The 23199-nt window shown below is 40.9% G+C and overlaps 1 protein-coding gene and 1 pseudogene across 1 annotated transcript in view; one reads left to right on the top strand and one right to left on the bottom strand.

Moving 5' to 3' along the window:
• Positions 1–14902: 14902 nt before the first annotated feature.
• Positions 14903–16212, bottom strand: LOC118707529 (annotated as a pseudogene).
• Positions 16213–21377: 5165 nt separating this feature from the next.
• CNBD2 (cyclic nucleotide binding domain containing 2) overlaps positions 21378–23199 on the top strand; it is a 46368-nt gene continuing 44546 nt past the window's right edge. The window contains 2 exon segments of the mRNA XM_036417936.2: positions 21378–21396; positions 21399–21565. Of these exon segments, the coding sequence (XP_036273829.2) occupies positions 21378–21396; positions 21399–21565 (186 nt within the window).

The following is a 23199-nucleotide window of genomic DNA, read 5'->3' as shown; positions in this document are numbered from 1 at the left end:
ACAATGGAACTAAGGAGAAAATAAACAACTGAGACTATAGCAAAGTAAAAAGCTTTTGCAAAGCAAAAGAAGCCATAAAAAAATAACAAGAGAGCCCAATGCATGGGAGAACATATTTGCCAAATATACATCCAATAAGGGGTTAATCTCCAAAATTTATAGGTAACTCATACAATTTAACAAAAGGAAGATAAATCCAATTTAAAAATGGGCAAATAGACAATTCTTGAAAGTGTACATACAAAAGGCCAAGAGGCATATGAAAAAATGCTCAAAGTCACTAACCATCTGAGAAATGCAAATAAAAATGGGGATACAAAATAGTATATTTGTGAGTCAACTGTCAAACAGAATATATCACTTACTGAACGGCTACATGCTTTTACCTGCATCATCTGAATTCTCATAACTTCTATGAGGTAAATTCTATTACACTACATTTTACAGATAAGAAAACTGTAGCTCAGAAATAGCAAAAATTTTACCTAATGAAGACAACAGCAAACATTTTTAAAGTCCTTTCTTCCCAAGGGCTTTACTGGTTTAATCCTCTCAACAAGGCAAATAAACCCTGCAATGGGGACTCCACCAGGGCAGCCTACCCTAACACAGTGCTATTCAATAAAAATATAATATAAGCCATCTATGTAATTAAAAACTTAACAAGTAAAATGAATAGGGAACTTAAAACCCAGAGAGAGACGGGCCCTAACTGATAGGTTTTGTATGAATGACTTTTGCAGTCTCTTTGAGCTCTGTGCAGAACGAATGGGCCTGTTTAACAACCGTCAACATACCAGTTCCAACCCCCCCCCCCCCCCATCTCTTGGATGGGTAGAAGTAGATCTTCACAGAACAGTTTCCAGAGCCTGAAAACTGTGGAGGTCATAACAATGGACCTTTAATTTTTTAAAATATATATTTTATTGTTTTTGTACAGAGAGGAAGGGAGAGAGATAGAGAGCTAGAAACATCAATGAGATCAGCTGCCTCTTGCACCCCCCCCACTGGGGATATGCCCGCAACCAAGGTACATGCCCTTGACCGGAATCGAACCCGGGTCCCTTCAGTCCCCAAGCCGACGCTCTATCCATTGAGCCAAACCGGTTTCAGCTAATTTTTTTTTTTTTTTTTTTTTACTTACTGCCATGTAAAAATTGGGAGATTTCACATGCAATCTGGATTTCCAGGTTTTCTTAAAAAAGTGAATGAGCTCTCCACACTGGCCCAACCCACCTTCCTGCCAGTCAATAATCAGCTAGAGTTGAGTCCTGTCTTTTTCCTTTAGACAAGATACTCTGTCCCAATTGGCCTCAATCTCCACCACTCCCTATGATTCTCTGAAATAGAATGTGGTTTGCATTTACTATTGCTCTCAGATTGTTTTTCTCAGAGCTGGTATTGTTCTTTATTTCCCTTTCAGGGGTAGAAAAACAGGCTCAGAGTTTGTTATACTTACTAGCTTCAAACTTTGATTTTCTCTCCCTTGTCCCTTGGCCGTTGGGTTTGCTGCCCTGAGTGAACTGACAGTCCTATTTCCAGTGTGGTCATAGGCAATCAGTATCCAGGGCTAAGTGAGCACAACAATCCATGCTCAAAGGATGAGGGGTCATGAAAGGCTAAAAGGGTAGAGTTGGGTATTCCAGGTAGAAGGTATTGCTTATACCAAGGCACAGGGTGAATGAGGGCAAAACTTTGTGGAAACTTTAGTCTAGACAGGGGAGTGGCTGGGATATGGGGGAGGGATGAGAGCTGAGGTTGGAAGGTCAATTAGAGGTTAAATCATAATCAAGCCTAGAATTCTACATTGAAAAATTTAATCCTGTCTTCTTTGGAAAGGAAATAAACTCTTGTGATACTTGGAATCATAGAATGTTATCGATAGATACCCAGTTGTTCATGTCTTTCAGAATCATAGAATATTAGAGATGATAGGAGAGATTTTAAAGATCTATTAGAATTATGGAGTGTTAGAATGGATTCAGTAACTATTTATGGGTCAGTAACCCCCAGAATTTGAAAAAAAATATACTTCTTTCTAGAATAGTGATCCACCTACATACTTTTGCATGCTGTTTCAAGTAGTTTCAGATATCCTTGAATCCACCCAGAAGCTGACTAATATTTAATTGTATGTAACATCACATTTTCTTTATCCACTCATTTATTGATGGGCAATTGGGCTCTTTCCACCTTTTGGCTATAAAAAATAATGCTGCTGTTGCCGAAACTGGTTTGGCTTAGTGGATAGAGCATCGGCCTGCGGATTGAAGCATCCTGGGTTCGATTCCAGTCAAGGGCATGTACATTGGTTGCGGGCACATCCCCGGGGGGGATGTGCAGGAGGCAGCCGATCCAATACTCTCTCTCATCGATGTTTCTAACTATCTCTCTCCTTTCCTCTCTGTAAAAAATCAATAAAATATATTTTAAAAAATAATGCTGCTGTGATCATTGGTATGCAGATTTTTCTCAAGTTCCTGCTGTCAATTCTTTTGGATGTATACCCAAAAGTGAAATTGCTGGATCATGTTTAATTGTTTTGAGGAACTACATACTGTCTTCCACAGCAGCTCCACTATTTTATATTCCCATCAGCAAGGCACAAGGCTCCTAATTTCTCTACATCCTCTCCAACACTTTTTCTTTTGCATTATTTTTTAATGCGAGATATTACATAGAAAATTTTAAAATGTTACTAGTGGTCAAGAAATTCAGATTTAAAAAAATATATTTTTTTTATTGATTTTTTTACAGAGAGAAGGAAAGAGGGATAGAGAGCTAGAAACATCAATGAGAGAGAAACATCCACCAGCTGCCTCTTGCACACCCTCTACCGGGGATGTGCCCGCAACCAATGTACATGCCCTTGACCGGAATCGAACCTGGGACCCTTCAGTCTGCAGGCCAACGCTCTACCGCTCAGCCAAACCGGTTTTGGCAAGAAATTCAGATTTTTGACAGATTTAGTAATCCTGTAATTTTATTTTCATATACCACAGAGTACAATACATCATTCTAGGGGACCAGCTGTGCTCATGGTGAAGAGGAAACAGGTTCAGTTAATGAGGTGGTTTGGATGAAAATCCTCCAGTTCCATTTTTTGCATTTAAAAATTTTTTAAATGTTTTTATTGATTTCTTGAGAAAGAGAGAAAGGAAGAAGGATACACAGAGAGAAACATCAATGAGAAAGAAACCTGGATCAACTGCCTCCTGCACACCCCATACTGGGGTTTGAGCCAGCAATTTAGGCTTGTGTCTTTTTTTTTTTTTTTTTTTTTAATATATTTTATTGATTTTGTACAGAGAGGAAGGGAGAGAGATAGCGAGTTAGAAACATCGACGAGAGAGAGTCATCGATCAGTTGCCTCTTCCACACCCCCTACTGGAGATGTGCCCGCAACCAAGGTACATGCCCTTGACCGGAATCAACCCGGGACCCTTCAGTCCCCAAGCCTACGCTCTATCCATTGAGCCAAACCGGTTTCGGCTAGGCTTGTGTCTTGACCAGGAATCAAACTGGGGATCTTTTGGTTCATGAGTCAACACTCAATTACTGAGCCACACAGGCAGGGCTGCATTTTTAAAATTAATATAAAGTCTAAGAAGCTTGGCCTCTCTACTGACTTTATTAACTCTGGCCTCTCTACTAGCTTTATTAACTTAAAAAAATATTTATTTCAGAGAAAGGAGGGGAGAGAGGGAGAAATTGATCGATTGCTTCTCATACATGCTCCAACCAGGGATTGAACCTGACTGGGAATCAAACCTTCCACCTTTTGGTGAATGGCAGTGTTTCCCAAAGTGTGGTACGTGTACCCCCAGGGGTACGGAAGAGTTTGGTGGGGGTACGCGTTGCACCAGAGTTTGGTGGGGATATGCACTGCGCTGTGCTTAGCTGCGCCTAATTCTACATTCTCACGAGTACGAGGGGTACTCAGTGTTATGAAAATTATAGAAGGGGTACACATATGTCCAAAGTTTGGGAAACACTGGTATATGGGATTGATGCTCCAACCAACTAGCACACCAGGTAGGGCTTAACTTCTATTTGATAACCTATTTTATCAAATGTGTTTGATTTTGAAGTTTTTCTGATGTTTTGATGAGCTCCAGCTAACTGTTCTAGGAGGGTGCTTAATCTAGCAGGATTGTATTTGCAGTTATCTTAGTATCATAATTCTCATTCTTGGTAAACCAGTGTAAATTCAGAAGACTGGATACTTCATAATCCTTTTGCTTCTGTCTCCCTTCAGTGATTTCTGTTCAGTTGCAATTCTACTAGTTCTCAGTTTTCAATGAATCTGTTATGTAGTGCTACCAGTAGCTCTGTATTCCTTATTGCATTGCACTGATTTTATTTTATTACTTGAAAATGTATTCATTCATTTCCTGAATAGGATATATATATATATATATATATATACATATATATATATATATATATATATATATATATATATCCAAAAGTAAAAAAGAGTAATTATTATAATTTTTTTATCCTTTTTTATCCAGCCTTGGTTATTATTGTTAGTTCCTTTTATATCTTTAAATATGCTTATACACTGGTTTCTTCCTTTATCAAGGTTTAAAAGGTATTTTAAGATTTACAGTCCTTTTTAAAAATATGGTTTTATTAGTTTTAGAGAGAGAAAAAGGGAGAGAAAGAGAGAGCGGGAGAAGAGGAGGGAGAGGAAGAGGAAGAGGAAGAGGAAGAGGAAGAGGAAGAGGGAGAGGGAGAGAGAAACATTGATGCGAGAGAAAAACATTGATTGGCTGCCTCTTGAATATACCCTGACAGGGATTGAATCTGTAACCTTGGCATATGCCCTCACTGGGAATTAAACCTACCTCCTTTTAGTTCGTAGGACCCCACTCCAACAACTGAGCCACACCATCCAGGGCAAGACTTACACTTCTTAAAAGTTCTTCTCACAAGAAAAAATTTAAGTATGTGAGGTGATGGATGTTAACCAAATTTGTTGTGGCAATCGTTTCACAGCATATACATATATGAAATCATTATGTTGCACATTTTAAACTAATACAATTATATCTCAATAAAACCAGGAAAAAAAGAGATTTGCAGCTATAAAGTTGAAGAAACCCATGAGCTTATGTTACTTCACACCCCTCTATTACCTTCATACTTGTTAACTATTCTATTTTCTGGTTCCTTTTTTAATTGTTTATTTTCAACCCCTTCACTTGCATTTGCAATCCTATTCTCTGTATTCAGCAAGGCTAGCTTCCTTTTTGATGTTTCAGAAATGACCTTTACTTTGAAACAAAACAAAACAAAACAAAACACTTCTTTCCTGAGCTCTGCCAATGCCATTTCCTCCAGTTGTCTCCTCATCTCTTCTTTGAACTATGTCATCTTTGCTTTGATCTCTTGTTTTAAAATTCATTCAGCTCTCTTGTTCATAATCATCATCTGTTTCATGTTAATATTTTTCTAATGAATGCCTTTTATCTGCCATTTGTTTTTCTTGTTTCCTGCCTCCCTCTCCTAATTTTGGATTCATATATTTATATAGGTCTGGTACTATTTATTTTTTACTATAACTCCCTTTTAAATGAAGAGAGCCCATTTCCCAATTAAAGGTAAGCAAGTTAAAATGTGTTTTTTTTTAATTAATTGATTAATTTTTAGAGAGAGAGAGAGGAAGGGAGAGAGAAGCATTGATTTGTTCCACTTATTTATGCATTCATTGGTGATTCTTATATGTGCCCTGACCAGGGATTGACCTCATAATCTTGGCATATCAGGATGATGCACTAACCAATTTAGCTATCTGGTCAGGGCCCTGCAAGTAAAGTTTTAATAATATTTTAACCAAAACATCATGCAGGTCAAATAAAGCAGTCTCAATCTCTGTTTGGCCCATGGATGGCTTGTTTTGGCCTCTGCCAGTTCAACTTCTTGAGCCTCTCACATTTGGCCATATTTCATGATCTCTGAACAGGCCCTGCCCTTTTTTCATATATGTTTACTAGAGGCACAGTGCATGAAATTTGTGCATGGGAAAGGGGTCCCTCAGCCTGGCCTGCCCCCTTTCCAATCCAGGACCCCTTGGTGAATCCGTGTGGGATCAGGCCTAAACCAGCTGTCAGACATTTCTCTCACAATCCAGGACCTCTGACTCTTAACCACTCGCTTGCCTGCCTGCTTGACCTAGCCCCTAACTGCTTGCTCCCCGCTGGCCTGATCACCCTTCACTGCTTGCTCCCCTGCCAGCCTGATAGCCCCTAACCGCCTCTGCCTCTGCCCTGCCACCATGGCTTTGTCCAAAAGATGTCCGGTTGAACTGGTCTAATTAGCATATTACCCTTTTATTAGTATAAATAACTTTATTATAGTAAGACTTTGTCTTGTGGAAGTGGTAGCAGTTTTCTTCCCCATCATATTGTGAACTCCTCGTGAGCAGAGATTGTGTCTTATTCACCCTTTTCTCCTTTTTACATGATTGGAACTCTATAAACGTTGTTTACAAACTTTTATAATTAGTAGAACAATAATATTATCTTAAGCCGAAACCAGTTTGGCTCAGTGGATAGAGCAACGGTCTGTGGACTGAAAGGTCCCAGGTTCGATTCCGGTCAAGGGCATGCACCTTGGTTGCGAGCACATCCCCAGTAGGGGGTGTGCAAGAGGCAGCTGATCGATGATTCTCTCTCATCAATGTTTCTAACTCTCTATCCCTCTCTCTTCCTCTTTGTAAAAAATCAATAAAATATATTTTAAAAATAATAATAATATTATCTTAAGAAGAAATTATTTCTGGAATTAATTCTAACTTCATTTTATAAGGAGGAAAGTGAGTCTCCATGTGGTTTTACCCAAGATCACATAAGAATAAAACCAATGCTCTTTCTGACAGTCTGCTTTGTAACAGTTCAGTTATAAGATTAGAAACTGAGACAGAAATAGCACTTTGTTAATTTCTAGAACTGACATTAATATCTGACCGAGTCCCCAGCCTGCCTCCTAGCAGATGACTTAATTTAGATGTCATTAGGTAAATGGAGAACCAATTCAGTAATTTTGAGGGAATGTAACTTCAGACTTATTGATTCCTCTTAGGTCAGTTCAGAGCACTCTAAACTTCCTGCCTCTTCCTCCCTAACACTGATCCAATTCCAGGGAAATTATACAACCACAGCTGGCAGGAGGTGAGGTTCGGAGTGTCTACTTTTGGGGTCTTATCAAGTTAAAGGTCTTACTTATTGGCATCCTCTGATGCCCCTCACTAGTCTGGGTCCTACCCATGTCACTTGGATCCTCAGGCAACTCAGAGAACTGATGGGACCAGCCCTCTGTCCATAGCCACCTTCTGCCATCTCTCTTGTTTTCTCCATGCCCATAGTTTCTCTCAGAACTCCCAAAGTCTTGTAGAGGATCTTCTTCAAGACCAGGTCAGTGGTAGGAGGACAAAAATTCCATACTGCCCTTTCCTCCCTCCCTCCCTTCCTCCCTCCCTCCCCTCCTCTCTCTCTGTCTCTCTGCCTGTCTCTTCCTGAAACATTCTCTTCCTCTGTCCTTGAGTCTTTTGCATTTTTTCTCCAAGTAAGTGGAGGGAAAGCTAGTTCTATCTCTTTTCACCTCTGTAAGTGATGTGTGTCTTACACCATGAATGGTGGCCTTTGAATTTAGTAATTCAGAGCCTGGGTCTTTGTTCCCAGCTGTCCAGCTGTCTTCACTGTGTTCAGTGCCCTTCCAATCGACTGTCAGTTGGGGGAGAGTTGGCAGATAGGTGTAGCTGGATAGGAATGGCAAATCAGGTGATACTTGTGTTGTGTTGTAAATCAGCGAATGAGATACAAGATGCCTTAATGAGCCAATTAATTAGGAGTCTTTTATTGCACACGGCCCAGATCTATGAGTGAAGTCACACAGGAAGTTTCCCGTATTTATACCTTTTGAGTTTCTTTGTCTGCAGATTTTACAAAGAGCTCTGTGTGAATTATTGTTACAGTTTATAATCTTGGATACATAAAGAATAAACATTTGCATAAGAATATGGGAATTATTATCAGTATTAGTCCATTATGTTAGATGGCTAGCTTGCAAGGTCAGACAGTTAAATTTTTATCTTTTTCTGTTATTCAAACTAAAACAGTTATTTTATAGAATAAGAGACTGTCTAAAAATGACAGAGTTTACAGAACAAGGGACTATCTGACAATAGCAGAGAATTTCAAACAGCAGTTTTTACACAAGATGGAGGTTACTATGCTTCACTTGAAGTCATAAATTTTCACTGAGGATTCATATACAAAAGAAAATTGGAATTATAAGCTGCTATTGTTACGCCCAGACTTCGTGATCCCCAAGGACCACCAGGGAGCTGAGTCCGATGCAATAAACAAAAGAGCCTTTTCCATGCTAGCATGGGCTCTGTCCCACTCACACCAGCAGCATGGCGGAAGAGAGAGCGAATTTCACCCAGTTCAGGGGTTTTACTCATGTCGGTGGTGATGTCACTGCCTTGGCTAACCCTGATTGGGCTGAGTCCAGTTACAAAATGGAGGATAACTCCGCCCTGCCCCACAGTGGAGTCAGGAGCTCATCCTCGCCCCACCCTGCCCTCTCACTATCTTTAATAGAAAAAAGCACTTGAGACCTTATATTCTTCTATAATTTAAAAAAATATTTTTTTTATTGATTTCAGGAAGAGACAGAGAGAGAGAGAGAGAGAGAAAGAGAGAGAGAGAAACATTGGTGAGAGACAAGCATCAATCAGCTGCCTTCTGTACACCCATTACTGGGGATTGAGCCCACAAGCTAGGCATGTGCCCTGACTGGAATTGGACCAGCATCCTCCTGGTACACATGCCAATACCCAACCAAGTGAGCCACACCAGTCAAGCTCTTCTGTATTTTTTTAAAATATATTTTATTGATTTTTTAAAATTTATTTATTTATTTATTTATTTATTTATTTATTTATTTATTTATTTTTACAGAGAAGAAGGGAGAAGGATAGAGAGCTAGAAACATCAATGAGAGAAACATTGATCAGCTGCCTCTTGCACACCTCCTACTGGGGATTGTTACGAAGCGAGTCCCCAAGAGATGGACCACCGGAGCCAATTTGATTAAGCATGCTAGAATTTATTACAGATTCGAATCTGGACTCAAACCATGGCTGACGCAGCAGCCGGTAAACACCCAGGTAAGAGCCCCGATGGAGGGGCAGTCCCTCCAGAGCGCTCACACAAAAACACAGACAAACACACACCTACCGCGGCCAGTCAGGCTCTTCGGAATGGGGGTCCCTCATGGTCCTGGCTGGGGATTCCAGTCATGATCCCCAAGGACCACCAGGGAGCCGAGTCCGATGCAATAAACAAAAGAGCCATCTCCATGCTAGCATGGGCCTTGTCCCACTCACGCCGGCAGCATGGCGGAAGAGAGCGAAATTTGCCCAGTCCAGGAGTTTTATTCAGGTCGGTGATGTCACTGCCTCGGCTAACCCTGATTGGCCCCTCAGGACAAAGAACTGGCCAATCAGTTGTCTGTTCCTAAATCCTAAAGACTAAATTCTAAAGACTGGGGACAGCCTGCAGGGTTGGTTCCCAGTCACACTCTGCTTGACATTGGATGTGGCCCTATCTTGCCCATAATACAAAAGCAGAACTAAAGGTTATCTACAGTTTCTACCCCTGAAGCTACTGAGTCAGTGGGAGTCAATCTCCTGTAACTACCCTATTGTTTAAGCAAGCAATCGAAGGTAGAAGTCAGATAGCAAGGTTAAAATTCAAACAGCAGTTTTTACCCAAGTATGAGTGCTACCATATTTCAGGGATGTGCCCGAAACCAAGGTACATGCCCTTGACCAGAATTGAACCTGGGACCTTCAGTCCGCAGGCTGACGCTCTATCCACTGAGCCAAACCAGTTAGGGTGCTCTTCTCTATTTTTTTTAAAAATCAATCTTTATTATTCATATTATTACAAAGGTTCCTCATTTCTTCCCCCCTCCACCAGGTTCCCACCCCACCCTCTGCCCTTCCCCACCCCCCATTGTCCTCATCCATAGGTGCACAGTTTATGTTCAGTCTCTTCCCGCATCCACCACTCCCCTTTCCCCCGAGAATTGTCAGTCCACTCCCCGCCCGTATCTCTGATTCTATTATAATCAACAGTTAATATTGTTCATCAGGTTTTTAAATTTCCTTGGTGTTTTTTTTTAATTAATAAACTTATATATTTTTAAGAATAAATTTTAAAATCTAATAATTTTAAACCTTGTTTTTTCTGCCCTGGGAACTGAGAAGCAAACTTGTTTACATGTAAACTTGCCCTTAGGCTATCAAAAGGCGTAGCCATTCAAATGTAAATAAACACATTGTTTAATGATAGCTGCTGGCTGGAATTGGATTACCTGTTCTGTGTGGGAAGAGCTTGTCCTCCCCTTTCTCCATTAAAATTAAGGTGTTAGCTTTAAAACCTCTTTTTGGCAAGAGACCTTAAACTTTCAGAACTTTAAATTTTTCAGGTAGTAAATCAATTACTTAGCATTTTCTCAAATCAATAATACCTCCACATACCCAAGGATACACTTCACACAAAAGACACTTCCAAATAGATCAACCAACCTCATCCAGACCCCACACAAGGCACTCAGAGATCAACACCCCAGCGCTACAATAACTCAACACATCCAGATCTAAGCCTTCATCACTTGATTCAACAGACCCTCAAGTTCCCCCAAAAGTTTCCAGCCATGTCTGAGAGGCAGCCCTGGGGCATGGACAGGCGAGGAGCAAGTTGTTCCGGGCTTGGCTGCTCCGGGCCTGGCTTCTGTTGCTCCGGTCCGCTCCACAACCAGCTGCTCCAGGTCTGGCCGCTGCTGCTTGGGGCCTGCCGCTCCTGGCCTGGCTGCTCTGGGCCTGGCTGCTGCTGTTCCGAGCCCGGCTGCTCCGGGCCTAGCTGCTGCCGCTCCGGGCCTGGATGCTCCTGACCCAGCTGCTCTGGGCCCAGCCGTTTCGGGCCTGGCCGCTCCGGGCCTGGATGCTCTGAGCCTGGATGCTCTGGGCCTGGCTGCTGCTGCTCCGGACCTGGCTGCTCCCGACCCGGCTGCTCTGGGCCCAGCTGCTCCGGGCCCAGCCGCTCCGGGCCTGGGCTCTTCTCTATTTTTAAAAAGACCCCAGAGTCATTGAGTTCCAGTTACAAGTTTCTTTCAACATTCAGTACCCTGTTTGGTTGGGGACTTCCAATTTGCTTAGTGTTCCTGATTTACTGACCTAATAAGATTTATAGGACAGTGCTATACAGGGTGTCTAAATTTTAAGCCTCAGAGGGTTCCCTGGCTGAGGTATTAGATGCCCTGAGCCCCAGCCCAGGAACCTCCTCCTTTCTTTTTTATGGCCCCATTACTCTGACAGTCATTTAGCCACTGAGTCTCAGTCTCCTCATGGGTGGAGTGGACGTGAGGTAGTCATCCTGTGGTAGTCATGAAGTTAACTAATATAATGCCTATGAGTGTACAATAAGTGTTAATTTTCAGGTTATGGTTTCTCTCTTCTAGAATCTTTCATTGTGCCTATGAGTGTACAATAAGTGTTAGATTTCCAGATTATAGTTTCTCTCTTCTAAAATCTTTCATTGTGCCTATGAGTATACAATAAGTGTTAGATTTTCAGATTATGGTTTCTGTCTTCTATTTTTAAAAAAATATATTTTATTGATTTTTTTTGCCCCCCTTCCTCTTATACGTACCTCCCTCCTCAGAGTTTTATGTCCATTGGTTGTACTTATATGCATGTATACAAGTCCTTCGGTTGATCTATTATCTCCCCCATATCTCCCTACCCTCCCCGCTGTAATTTGACAGTCTGCTTGTTGCTTTACTGTCTCTATATCTATCTTTTGGTTTATCAGTTTATAATGTTCTTTATTATCCATAAATGAGTGAGGTCATGTGGTGTTTCTTTTTCATTGATTGGCTTATTTCACTCAGCATGATGTTCTCCAGTTCCATCCAGGTTGCTGCAAATGATGAGAATTCCTTCTTTTTTTATGGCAGCATAGTATTCCATTGTGTAGATGTACCATAGTTTTTGGATCCAATCATCTGCTGACGGGCACCTAGGCTGTTTCCAAATTCTGGCTATTGTAGATTGTGCTGCTACGAACATAGGGGTGCATATATCCTTTCTGGTTGGTGTTTCTAGTTTCTTGGGATATATTCCTAGAAGTAGGATTACTGGGTCAAATTTGAGTTCCATTTTCAGGTTTGTTTTTTTTTTGTTTGTTTGTTTTAAATATTTACCACCTTATTTTTTTAAAATATATTTTATTGATTTTGTACAGAGAGGAAGGGAGAGAGATAGAGAGCCAGAAACATCGATGAGAGAGAGTCATCGATCAGCTGCCTCTTGCACATCCCCTACTGGGGATATGCCCGCAACCAAGGTACATGCCCTTGACCGGAATTGAACCCGGGACCCTTCAGTCCCCAAGCCGACGCTCTATCCATTGAGCCAAACCGGTCCCGGCCATTTTCAGTTTTTTGAGGAAACTCCACACTGTTCTCCACAGTGGCTGCACCAGTCTGCATTCCCACCAGCAGTGCACGAGGGTTCCTTTTTCTCTGTAACCTTGCTAACACTTGCCGTTTGTTGATTTGTTGATGTTGGCCGTTCTGACAGGTGTGAGATGGTACTGCATTGTTGTTTTGATTTGCATCTCTCGGATAATTAGTGACTTTGAGCATGTTTTCATGTGTCTTTTGGCCGGTTTCTCTCTTCTAGAATCTTTCATTGTGCCTATGAGTATACAATAAGTGTTAGATTTTCAGATTATGGTTTCTCTCTTCTAGAATCTTTCATTGTGCCTATGAGTGCACAATAAATGTTAGATTTTCAGATTATGGTTTCTCTCTTCTAGAATCTTTCATTGTGACATAAGGAGATTCTGAGGATGAGATTTTCTCAAAACGAGGCTTCCAACAGCTGTTGGCAGGTATGAAGAATGATGAGGAAACTACTCATTTCTAATTGGATCCTTGGGAAGCATTCATGGTCCTACCCTTGAAAGGGAAAGGAGATCATGTCATCTGTCAAATTAGGAACCTCGAAGAGATTTGCAGTGTCTCATTCCTGGCAGCTTTTGAAGAAGAAACGGGTGAGAAATGAGAAGGGTCCTGGGAGGGAAGAGTGGAGATTGGAAAGGCAGGTATTTTGAGGAAGGGAGAGACAGGTGTAGGAGGGGGCCTTGGATGAATGTGGCTACCTTGTACCTTTTGAAGTCACAGCATGGGCATAAAGAAAAGAGTTCTGGATTAGACTCCAAAAATTCCTTTTGTTGTTGTTGTTAAATCCTCCATGGAGGAGTGAGTATATTTTTTCCATTGATTTTAGAGAGTGGAAAGGATAAGGGAGGAGAGAGAAAGAGAAAGAGAGAGAAACATTGATGTGAAAGAGACACATTGATTGGTTGCCTCCTGCACATGCCCCAGCTGGTGCTGGAGGTCGGATCTGCAACCCAGGTATGTGCCCTCGACTGGGAATCGAATGCAAGATGGTCCTGTATGCAGGCCAGCACTGTGACCACTGAGCGATTTTAGCTAGGGCAGAAAGACTGTATTCTTTTTATTTTTCAATTAAAAAAATTTTTTTAAAAAATTGATTTCAGAGAGGAAGGGAGAAGGAGAGAGAGAGAGAAACATCAGTGATGAGAATCATTGATCAGCTGCCTCTCACGCGCTCTACACTGGGGATCAAGCCGGAAACTCGGGCATATGCTCTGACAGGGAATTAAATCATGACCAGGTCGACACTCAACCACTGAGCCTTGCCCGCTGGGCAAGACTGAATTTTTGAGGTGTTGTAGAATTGTGCGCCTGAAACCTGTATCATTTTATTAACCAGTGTCATCCCAATACATTTAATAAAAAGGAGAAAAAAAGGAAAGAGAGACTAAATTCTGAGCCCTACCATGTAGCCTGCTATCCCCTGGATACTGGATGAGTCAGAGACTACACTCAGCCTGAGTCCCACTCTGCTGCTCTATCCCCACCCTTTCTACTATTACCAGATCCAGAGAAAATAAGGCCTAGCAGCAGGGTGAAGTAATAGGTTAAACTTAAGGATTCTGGGGCCAGCCTGCTGGGTCCAATTTCCTATCACCTATTGGTTATATGACTAATATTAGTATTAGGCAAGTTACTTGATTTACTGTGCCTGCTTTTTGCTTTACATAGATTTATTGTTAAAGGTTAAGTGAATCAATACATAAAGAGGGTTTAGAATAGTGCCCAACATAGTCAAATTCTTTTCTTTTCTTTTTTTTTGACCATAAACTCCAATTAATTTTATTTTGGGCCTCAGGAAAGTGCTAATTTTTATAATTGTCTTATTCTATTAACCTTGTGAGGGAAGAAAACAGTTTCCTTTCTTTTGCAGAAAATTCTTTTTTACATCTAATACATATTCCATGACCAAAAATTTCTTTCTTTTTTTTTTTTTTTTAAAGGGACAGTAAACTTTCTTCTTAAAAAAAAAATTAAAAAAAAGAAATATATAAATATATATATATAAAATTATATATAATTATATATAATTATATATAATTATATATATATATAATTATATATATATATATATATATATATATATATATATATATATATATATATATATAAATAATTGATTTTTTACAGAGGAAGGGAGAGCCAGAAACGTCGATGAGAGAGAAACATCGACCAGCTGCCCCCTGCACACCCTCTACCGGGGATGTGCCCGCAACCAATGTACATGCCTTTGACCGGAATCGAATCTGGGACCTTTCAGTCCGCAGACCGACACTCTACCACTGAGCCAAACCGGCTTTGGCGCATGACCAAAAATTTCAACTGTTTCCATATGATCTACTAGAAATGTTTTCTTTTCTCAAATACCACCAATGAGAAGCATAAGATATTAGTTATTTGGCAGATACCCTAGTGATGAAGTAAATATGATTCCATCACAGAAAATTTGTGCTAACAGGATTCAAGAGTTAAAGTAGCTAAAAAGTTCAGGGACTCACATGATGTCCAATGACAAGAGAGGAAGAAAGTCCAATTTGGTTCTTGGAAAACTTTACATTAGAATTCATTTCTACCCTATGGGACTATTGAAATTATCCTATTACTCCAAAGTAATGGTATGCAATAAAACAAGGCTGTTGTTGCTTTTGTTACAAAAGACCATGCTACAAATGTTTCTATTACATGTTTAAGAGTAGTTGGGAAAACCAACAATATTTATGTCTGAAACCAACAATATTTATGTCTGTGACCACAGATGATTGATTCATAGTTTCATGTACTATTTGAGGCTGAATTTGCTATACTGCCAGGTACAATCCCAAACAGATTTTTCCCTCATTCAGACTGTTTTTCAAATACCTTTCGCTAAGAAATTCCCCGAAGGCTAAGTAAAAACAGTAATAATATAACTACTACTATGTCCTCTGCGGAGTCCAGCTTGATTCCTCTCTGTGAAAGTTTATATCCCCAAATTTTCCAGATGAAAAAATTTTTATGCTTCATAAATTTGCATTTTCATGAACTTTAAGGTCAAGCTCCACTTGGTAAAATTCTTCAATCTGAGGATATTGAACAAGCTTCCCTTCATTGGTGGTTTCTGGCGCCTGAGAAGGCTTGACCACCTGCTGAAGTTTCTCATGCATATGCGATAGGGGGGTTCTTCGGTGTTTAATAAGGTGGGAGTTCTGAATGAATTTCCCCCCATATTCATGGCATGTAAAGGGCTTCTCTCTGGTGTGAGTTCTTTGGTGTGTGTGTGTAGATTTGAAGTTTAACCAAAACTCTTCCCACACCATGAGCATTTATATGGTTTCAAATCCTTGGTGTGATGTGAAGTGTTTATAAAGATCTGAACTCCACCTAAATCTCTTAGCACACTGTGGGCATTTATACAGTTTCTCTTCAGTATGAATTCTTTGGTGTTTAATAAGGTCAGAGTTAACTCTAAAGCTTTTCCTGCATTCCTGACATTTAAAAGACTTCTCTCCTGCACGTTCTTTCTTGTGACGATCTAAAAGCTTCAGTAGCTCTTGTCTCCATGTTGAAAGTTTCTCTCTTTCCTTCACTGAAAAGTCTTGGTGACATTTCCCCACCCTGTGCATATCACCATGATTCTCTTTGTTGTTTTCTGAGGAACTTTTACTCTGTCTGTTTTTGAAACTATGTCTTCTGGTGTTGTTAATGCCCAGATTTCAAGATCCCCAAGGACCACCAGGGAGCCGAGTCTGATGCAAAAAACAAAAGAGCCTTTATTCAAACTCGAGTCGGGTTTCCCTGCCTCTACCGACGCAGCAGCAGAATGCTGAGAGCCCCGAGCTCTGAAAGCGTGGTCTTTTTATAGGTTTTAGGGTTGGGTGGTGGGGTGATGCTCGGACCACTGAGTTGGCTGGTTCTGATTGGTGGGGTGAGGGCCAGGGTCCGGTTACGCTGAGTTACTTCCCTCTGTATTTCTATTGGTTGATTTAAGGGTGGGTTGGGTAATTGATACATTTTGTGGTCTTTCTCAGAAGGGGGTTATGTCGGAGACATAGTTATACAAGACAGTTACAAAAATACAAAACGGAGTCAGTCCTGCTCTGCCCTTGAAAGAAGGCCTACATGCTGGGAAGGGGCCATGAGACCGGATCTCAAGGCCTGGACTGGAGTCAGCACTGATAACTCTATAGTCCATGGCCTCTCTGGAAGCATGCTCCAACATTCTCACTCTCTTACAGTTTGGCATTTCTAAGTCAGAAAGGCATACAGATTGATGATTTTCAATGTTATTTTTGAGGTTTAACCCTGGGACTCAGACAAAATGAACTCAGGTGCCACTGTGCAGTCTTTGATGCTTGTCTGCTCAGGAAAGTCTAGGATCTGGTGAGTAGGCACAGCCCTCTCACACATAGGCTCAGTTTTTTTGTGAGTATTCCTGCTTAGCTGTTGTAGATCCTGATATTCATTCAAAAATTCTTCATCCTGGGACCTGCCCACTGGCTGGGGCTCTGCTGGCTTCAGCTTGAAGCCTGCGGTCTCTGCTGTTCCTCCCAAGAGCACTGCCTCCTTTCCCAGCACATGGACTGCAACCGTCATTGTGTTCTGGAACAGTCTGCTCCTGTGCTGGACATACCACGAGCACTAGCTTTGAGAACAGAGGCCCCGTCTGGTCTGGAACAAAAAAGGATCTTCTTCCTGAGTCACAAAACACGCCGGCAGAGGCGGATCGTGACATTCCTGGAGGGCAGCTGGGCTCCGTGAGCACCGAGGCGGCGGGCGGGCCGGAGCAATGGCGTCTCGCTTCCAACCGCCTGCAAAGGCCAGCATGCCTCCGGTCCTCGGCAGCCAACTCCCCGGGGAGAGCGAGTCTTGGCTGGAAAGCGTGTCCTGGTTACCCGGGAAACTGGGGGCTCGGTATCTAAAAGGCCACTCTCTCTACCTGCGGCTCCAACGCAACAAACCCCGCAGCGCGACCGTCAGGAAGCCGCGAGGGCCGAGCTGGGAGGTGGGTGAGCTCATGGTCCGGGCGCTCCCTGCCCGCTCCCTGCCCGCCCAGGACGTTCCTACTCCTGGTCTAGGCACCACGCTGTTCCCCAAATTATTTTCAATAAGTATTCATTTAATTAATAAAGCCTTTTCCATATTTACTTTAGATATATAATATTTTAAAATAAAATTTTATTTTTAAAATATATATTTTTTTATTGATTTCAGAGAAGAAGGGAGAGGGAGAAGTAAGTAGAAACATCAGTGATGGGAATCATCTATTGGTTGCCTCTTGTACGCCCCCTACTGGGAACCAAGCCTGCAACTCAAGCATGTGTCCTTGACCAGAATCAAACCCGGGACCCTTCCCTCTGCAGGCCGATGCTCTCTCTATCCACTGAGCCAACCCAGCTAGGGCTAAATATATAATCTTTAAGAAAAGATTACAGATATAGGTCCCTTACCATCCCACTCCCTTTCTCCTCACCGGTAACTACTTTCCTGAGGTTGATGTGTATCCTTCCTATCTATATATTTAAGTTTTTATTACATATATTTAAGTTTTATTACATATGGATACATAGCTATGGGAAGTATCCATAAGGAACTGTACGGTAGGCAGCACATTTTTAAAAATGGCATTATAAATGTCATTGTATTTCACTTTTCCCCCACTCAAAATTATGTGTGAGCATTATCCACATTGACATACACAGCTAGTGCTATTTTCAATCCTGTGACTGAACTACAATGTGTTGATATGTTCCCTACTGATGGAAAGCAGTTGTTTCAGCTCTCCACCATTACAGTGTGCATGGTCATCCTCATGGCTATCTTCTTGTGCACATGTGTAAGTTTCTCTAAAGTGTATATTTAAGGTGCATACAATTTTTTTATTGTAAAGGACACACATCCTCAACTTTAAAAATACTGCCAAATTGCTCTCCAACATGTTTTTCATTTCCCCAGTCTGATAAGTGCAAATGGTTTCTTGTTACTTTAATTTCCATTTCCATTATTTCTAGTGGTATTCAGAATCTTTTCACTACATCATTGTGTACAGGTCATTTGAGTTTTCCCTTTGAATTACCTGTTCATATCTTTTGCTCATTTTTTGATTGGGTTATTATTATTTTTATTTGTAGGATTTTCCTTACTCCCTCCTTCCCTCTTTCCCTCCCTCTCCCCCTTTCTTCCTTTCTTTTAGAGAGAAAGAAGGAGGGAGAGGGAGAGAGAGAGAAACATCAATCGGCTACCTCCTATACACCTCCTACTGGGTATTATGTTCACAACGTGGGCAGGTGCCCTAACTGGAATCAAACTGGCAACCTTTTGCTGCACAGGATGACTTCCAACCTGAGCCACACTGGCCAGGGCTGTAGAATTTTTTAAATTAAAATTCTGGATAGTAATCCTTTGCAATAGTAATCCTTTATAATTCTGGATAGTAGTGCTTTGTCAATTATATGCATGGCAAATATATTCTTCCAATCTTCAGTTTGTCTTTTCATTTTGTTTGTGATGTACTTATTATCAGAAGTTAAAAAATAGTTTTTGCATTTTTTAAATATATATTTTATTGATTTTTTACAGAGAGGAAGAGAGAGGGATAGAGTTAGAAACACCGAGGGGAGAGAATCATCCATCAGCTGCCTCTTGTACACCCTCTACTAGGGATGTGCCTGCAACCAAGGTACATGCCCTTGACCAGAATTGAACCTGGGACCTTTCAGTCCACAGGCTGACGCTCTATCCACTGAGCCAAACTGGTTTCGGCAGTTTTTGCATTTTTAAAATTACGGGAAGTTTCAAAAATAAAGGTTGAAAAATATATATTGATCATTCCTTAGATTTTACAGTTAACAGTTTTGCCATATTGGCTTTATGTGTTTATGTGTGTGCATGTATGCAGGTGTATGTTTGATGAATCATTTAAAACTGCACTATATATACACACACACACACACACACACACACACACACACACACATATATATATATATATATATATATATATATATATATATATTGATTTCAAAGAGGAAGAGAGAGGGAGTGAGAGATAGAAACATCAATGATGAGAGGGAATCATTGATTGGTTGCCTGCTGCATGCCCCACCCTGGGGGCCGAGCCTGCAACCCAGACATGTGCCTGGACTGGGAATCGAACTGTGACCCCCTGGTTCATAGGTTGAAACTCAACTGAGTCATGCCGGCCCGGCAAGGTGCATACTTTAAGAACAAACCCACAATACTAAGAAAGTTAAAATGAACTCCCTGCATCGCCTAATACCCAGTCATATTCAATTTCCTTATTTGTTCCTAAAATGTACCTTACAGCTTTTTATGATGAATTACTGTCCAGTAAAAGTTTTGTTTTGATTTGTTTGTAAGTTTCTTTTTTTTTTTTTTAATCTTTTTTAAAGAAAATATATTTTATTGATTTTTTACAGAGAGGAAGGGAGAGCCAGAAACGTCGATGAGAGAGAAACATCGACCAGCTGCCTCTTGTACACCCCCAACCTGGGATGTGCCCACAATTCAGGTACATGCCCTTGACCGGAGTGGAACCTGGGACCTTTCAGTCCGCAGACCTATGCTCTACCACTGAGCCAAACTGGTTTCGGCTGTTTGTAAGTTTCTTGAGTCTTAATCTAAAACAGCCTTCACACATCTTGTTCTTTTTCCCTTGTGAAATTAACTTTTTGAAGAAACTGGGTTAGATGACTTGTAGATGGTTTCACATTCTGGATTTATTTCCTTATTCCCTCTACTTACTTGCAGGTAGAGAGTGACTGCCTTTACTCCCAAATTCATATTTGGGGTTTGTTTTCAGTTCCAGTTCCAAATTCCCAGGGAAAAGATCAGATGGTCCCGTCTTACATTAGGTGTTATGTTGGTTTTTTGTGCTGCTCTAACATATTACCACAATTTAATGGCTTAACACTGCAAATTTATTACCTTATATCGTTGAGAAGTCTGGCATGAGTTTCCCTGAGCTCAAATCAAGGTGTTAACAGGGCTGTTCCTTTCTCAGCGTTCTAAGGAAAAATCCATTTCCTTGACTTTTCTAACTTCTAAAGACTATCTACCGTGTTTTCCGGCGTATAAGACGACCCCCCTAATTTTACAGTTAAAACATAGGTTTAGGCCTATATTCGCTGTATAAGACTACCCCCACTTCTTAGGCAACATCAGTTCTTTTTTTAATAGACCGCCTCTCTGACTCTGGCCAATCTGAGCAGGCTTTTTACTAGAACACAGTGTAGCTTTGGGTACAGAACATGTACACTGTGTTCTAGTAAAAAGCCTGCTCAGATTGGCCAGAGTCAGAGAGGCGGTCTATTAAAAAAAGAACTGGTGTTGCCTCGGAAGTGGGGGGTAGTCTTAATACAGCGAATACAGGCCTAAATCTATGTTTTAACTGTAAAATTACGGGGTCGTCTTATACGCCGGAAAATGCGGTACATTTCTTGGCTTGCTGTCCCCTTCCTCTACCTTTAAACCCAGCAATATTGCATCTATCCGCCATTCTTCCCTCCGATCCACCTGGTTCCCAAGTTCAGGCTCTCTGCATCACTCCTCACATCCTGTCATTACTTTTGCTCTTTATTTTCTGGACCAAAGTGAAGGACTTGACATTTAACGAAAGCTGTACTGGTTAATATTTTAATAACTATCCCTTGGGGAGGCAGATGCCCCCATTTAGTAGTTGCCAGTCTTTATGTGGCATAAATATTCCCACTGTGGGCAATTTCAAGCTACTAATAGGATTTCAATAGTCCTGAAAATGTAACCATCACTCCAGCACACCACTAAATTTAATCCTATTATGATACATTTCACCTTCTACATTAACCAGCCTGCTGTTGATGGTTGAAAACAGACAGTTTTACTGCTTGTGTTTGTTTTGTTTCCACAGGGGCTATACCACATCATCCTGGAAATTATCGTGATGATCCGAGTGTGTAAAATGTTCCGTCAAGGCCTCAGGGGATTCCGGGAATATCAGATCACTGAGACTGCTCGAAGAAGGCACCCCATCTTCTCCTTCTGGGATGTAAGCGGCTGGGCTCAGCAGGATTATCAGGGTTTAAAGGGGGTCCTATAAATAGCACCCCACTTCCCAGTCCCAGATCTGTGCCATCTGAGAAAGAAGACAAAGGGTAAAACTAGAAGGGAGAATTCAACTGTCACATATATTTTTTTCTTTTTTCTATTTTATTAAGATATTATATGTGTATCTTATATCTTACCATTGCCCTCCCCCCAACTCCCATACATGCCCTCACCCCCCGAGTTTTGCATCCATTGGTTATGCTTATATGCATGCATACAAGTCCTTCAGTTGATCTATTATCTCCCCCATATCTCCCTACCCTTCCCGATGTAATTTGACAGTCTGTCTGTTGCTTTACTGTCTCTGTATCTATCTTTTTGTTCATCAGTTTATAATGTTCTTTATTATCCATAAATGAGTGAGATCTTGTTGTGTTTTTCTTTCATTGACTGGCTTATTTCACTCAGCATAATGTTCTCCAATTCCATCCAGGTTGCTGCAAATGATAAGAATTCCTTCTTTTTATGGCAGCATAGTATTCCATTGTGTAGATGTACCATAGTTTTTGGATCCAATCATCTGCTGACGGGCACCTAGGCTGTTTCCAAATCCTAGCTATTGTAAATTGTGCTCTTATGAACTAGGGGTGCATATTTCCTTTCTGATTGGTGTTTCTAGTTTCTTGTGATATATTCCTATGAGTGGGATTACTGGGTCAAATTTGAGTTCCATTTTCAGTTTTTTGAGGAAACTCCATACTGTGCTCCACAGTGGTTGCACCAGTCTCATTTCCACCAGCAATGCAGGAGGGTTCTTTTTTCTCCGAAACCTCGCCAACACTTGTCGTTTATTGATTTGTTGATGTTAGCCATTCTAACAGGTATGAAATGGTACTGCATTATTGTTTTGATTTGCATGTCTCAGATAGTGACTTTGAGCATGTTTTCATGTGCCTCTTGGCCTTCCTTCTATCTTCTTTTGAAAATATTCTACCGTGTTTCCCCGAAAATAAGACATCCTCCAAAAATAAGACCTACTTACAGGTTTCCTTCTGAGTGAAATATAAGGCATCCCCCCGAAAATAAGGCCCCCCCTAGGCTAACCATGAGAGATTTGGTCCACTGATTCTGAAAGAAATGGAGTCACAAGAAATTCACCAGGAAATTCAGGAATTGGATTGTTATGATGATGTTCCAGAAGATGACATGATAGTCATTGACATGATAGTCATTGAATAAATGAGTCAATTCTTGATACTGTAAGATTCACAGTTTGTCTGGTTTGTGTTGACAACTACCGTACCATATACAGGTACTAATAAATTTCCTTTATTTTCATTTAACAATAAATATGTACTGTATTCTTCTTCATGGAAAAATAAGACATCCCCTGAAAATAAGACCTAGCCATCTTTGGGAGCAAAAATTAATATAAGACACTGTCTTATTTTCGGGGAAACGGTTTTTAGGTCCATTGCCCATTTTTTAATTGGATCATTTATCTTCCTTTTATTTACTAGTATAAGCTGTCGGTAGATGTTGGAAATTAAACCTTTATCAGTGATAACATTTGCAAATATGTTCTCCCATACAGTGGGCTTTCTTGTTGTTTTGTTGATGGTTTCTTTTGCTGTA

Source organism: Pipistrellus kuhlii, unplaced genomic scaffold (assembly GCF_014108245.1).
Source record: "Pipistrellus kuhlii isolate mPipKuh1 unplaced genomic scaffold, mPipKuh1.p scaffold_m20_p_6, whole genome shotgun sequence".
In the NCBI taxonomy this organism is placed as follows: domain Eukaryota; kingdom Metazoa; phylum Chordata; class Mammalia; order Chiroptera; family Vespertilionidae; genus Pipistrellus; species Pipistrellus kuhlii.
This window is presented reverse-complemented; position numbering and strand designations above follow the sequence as displayed.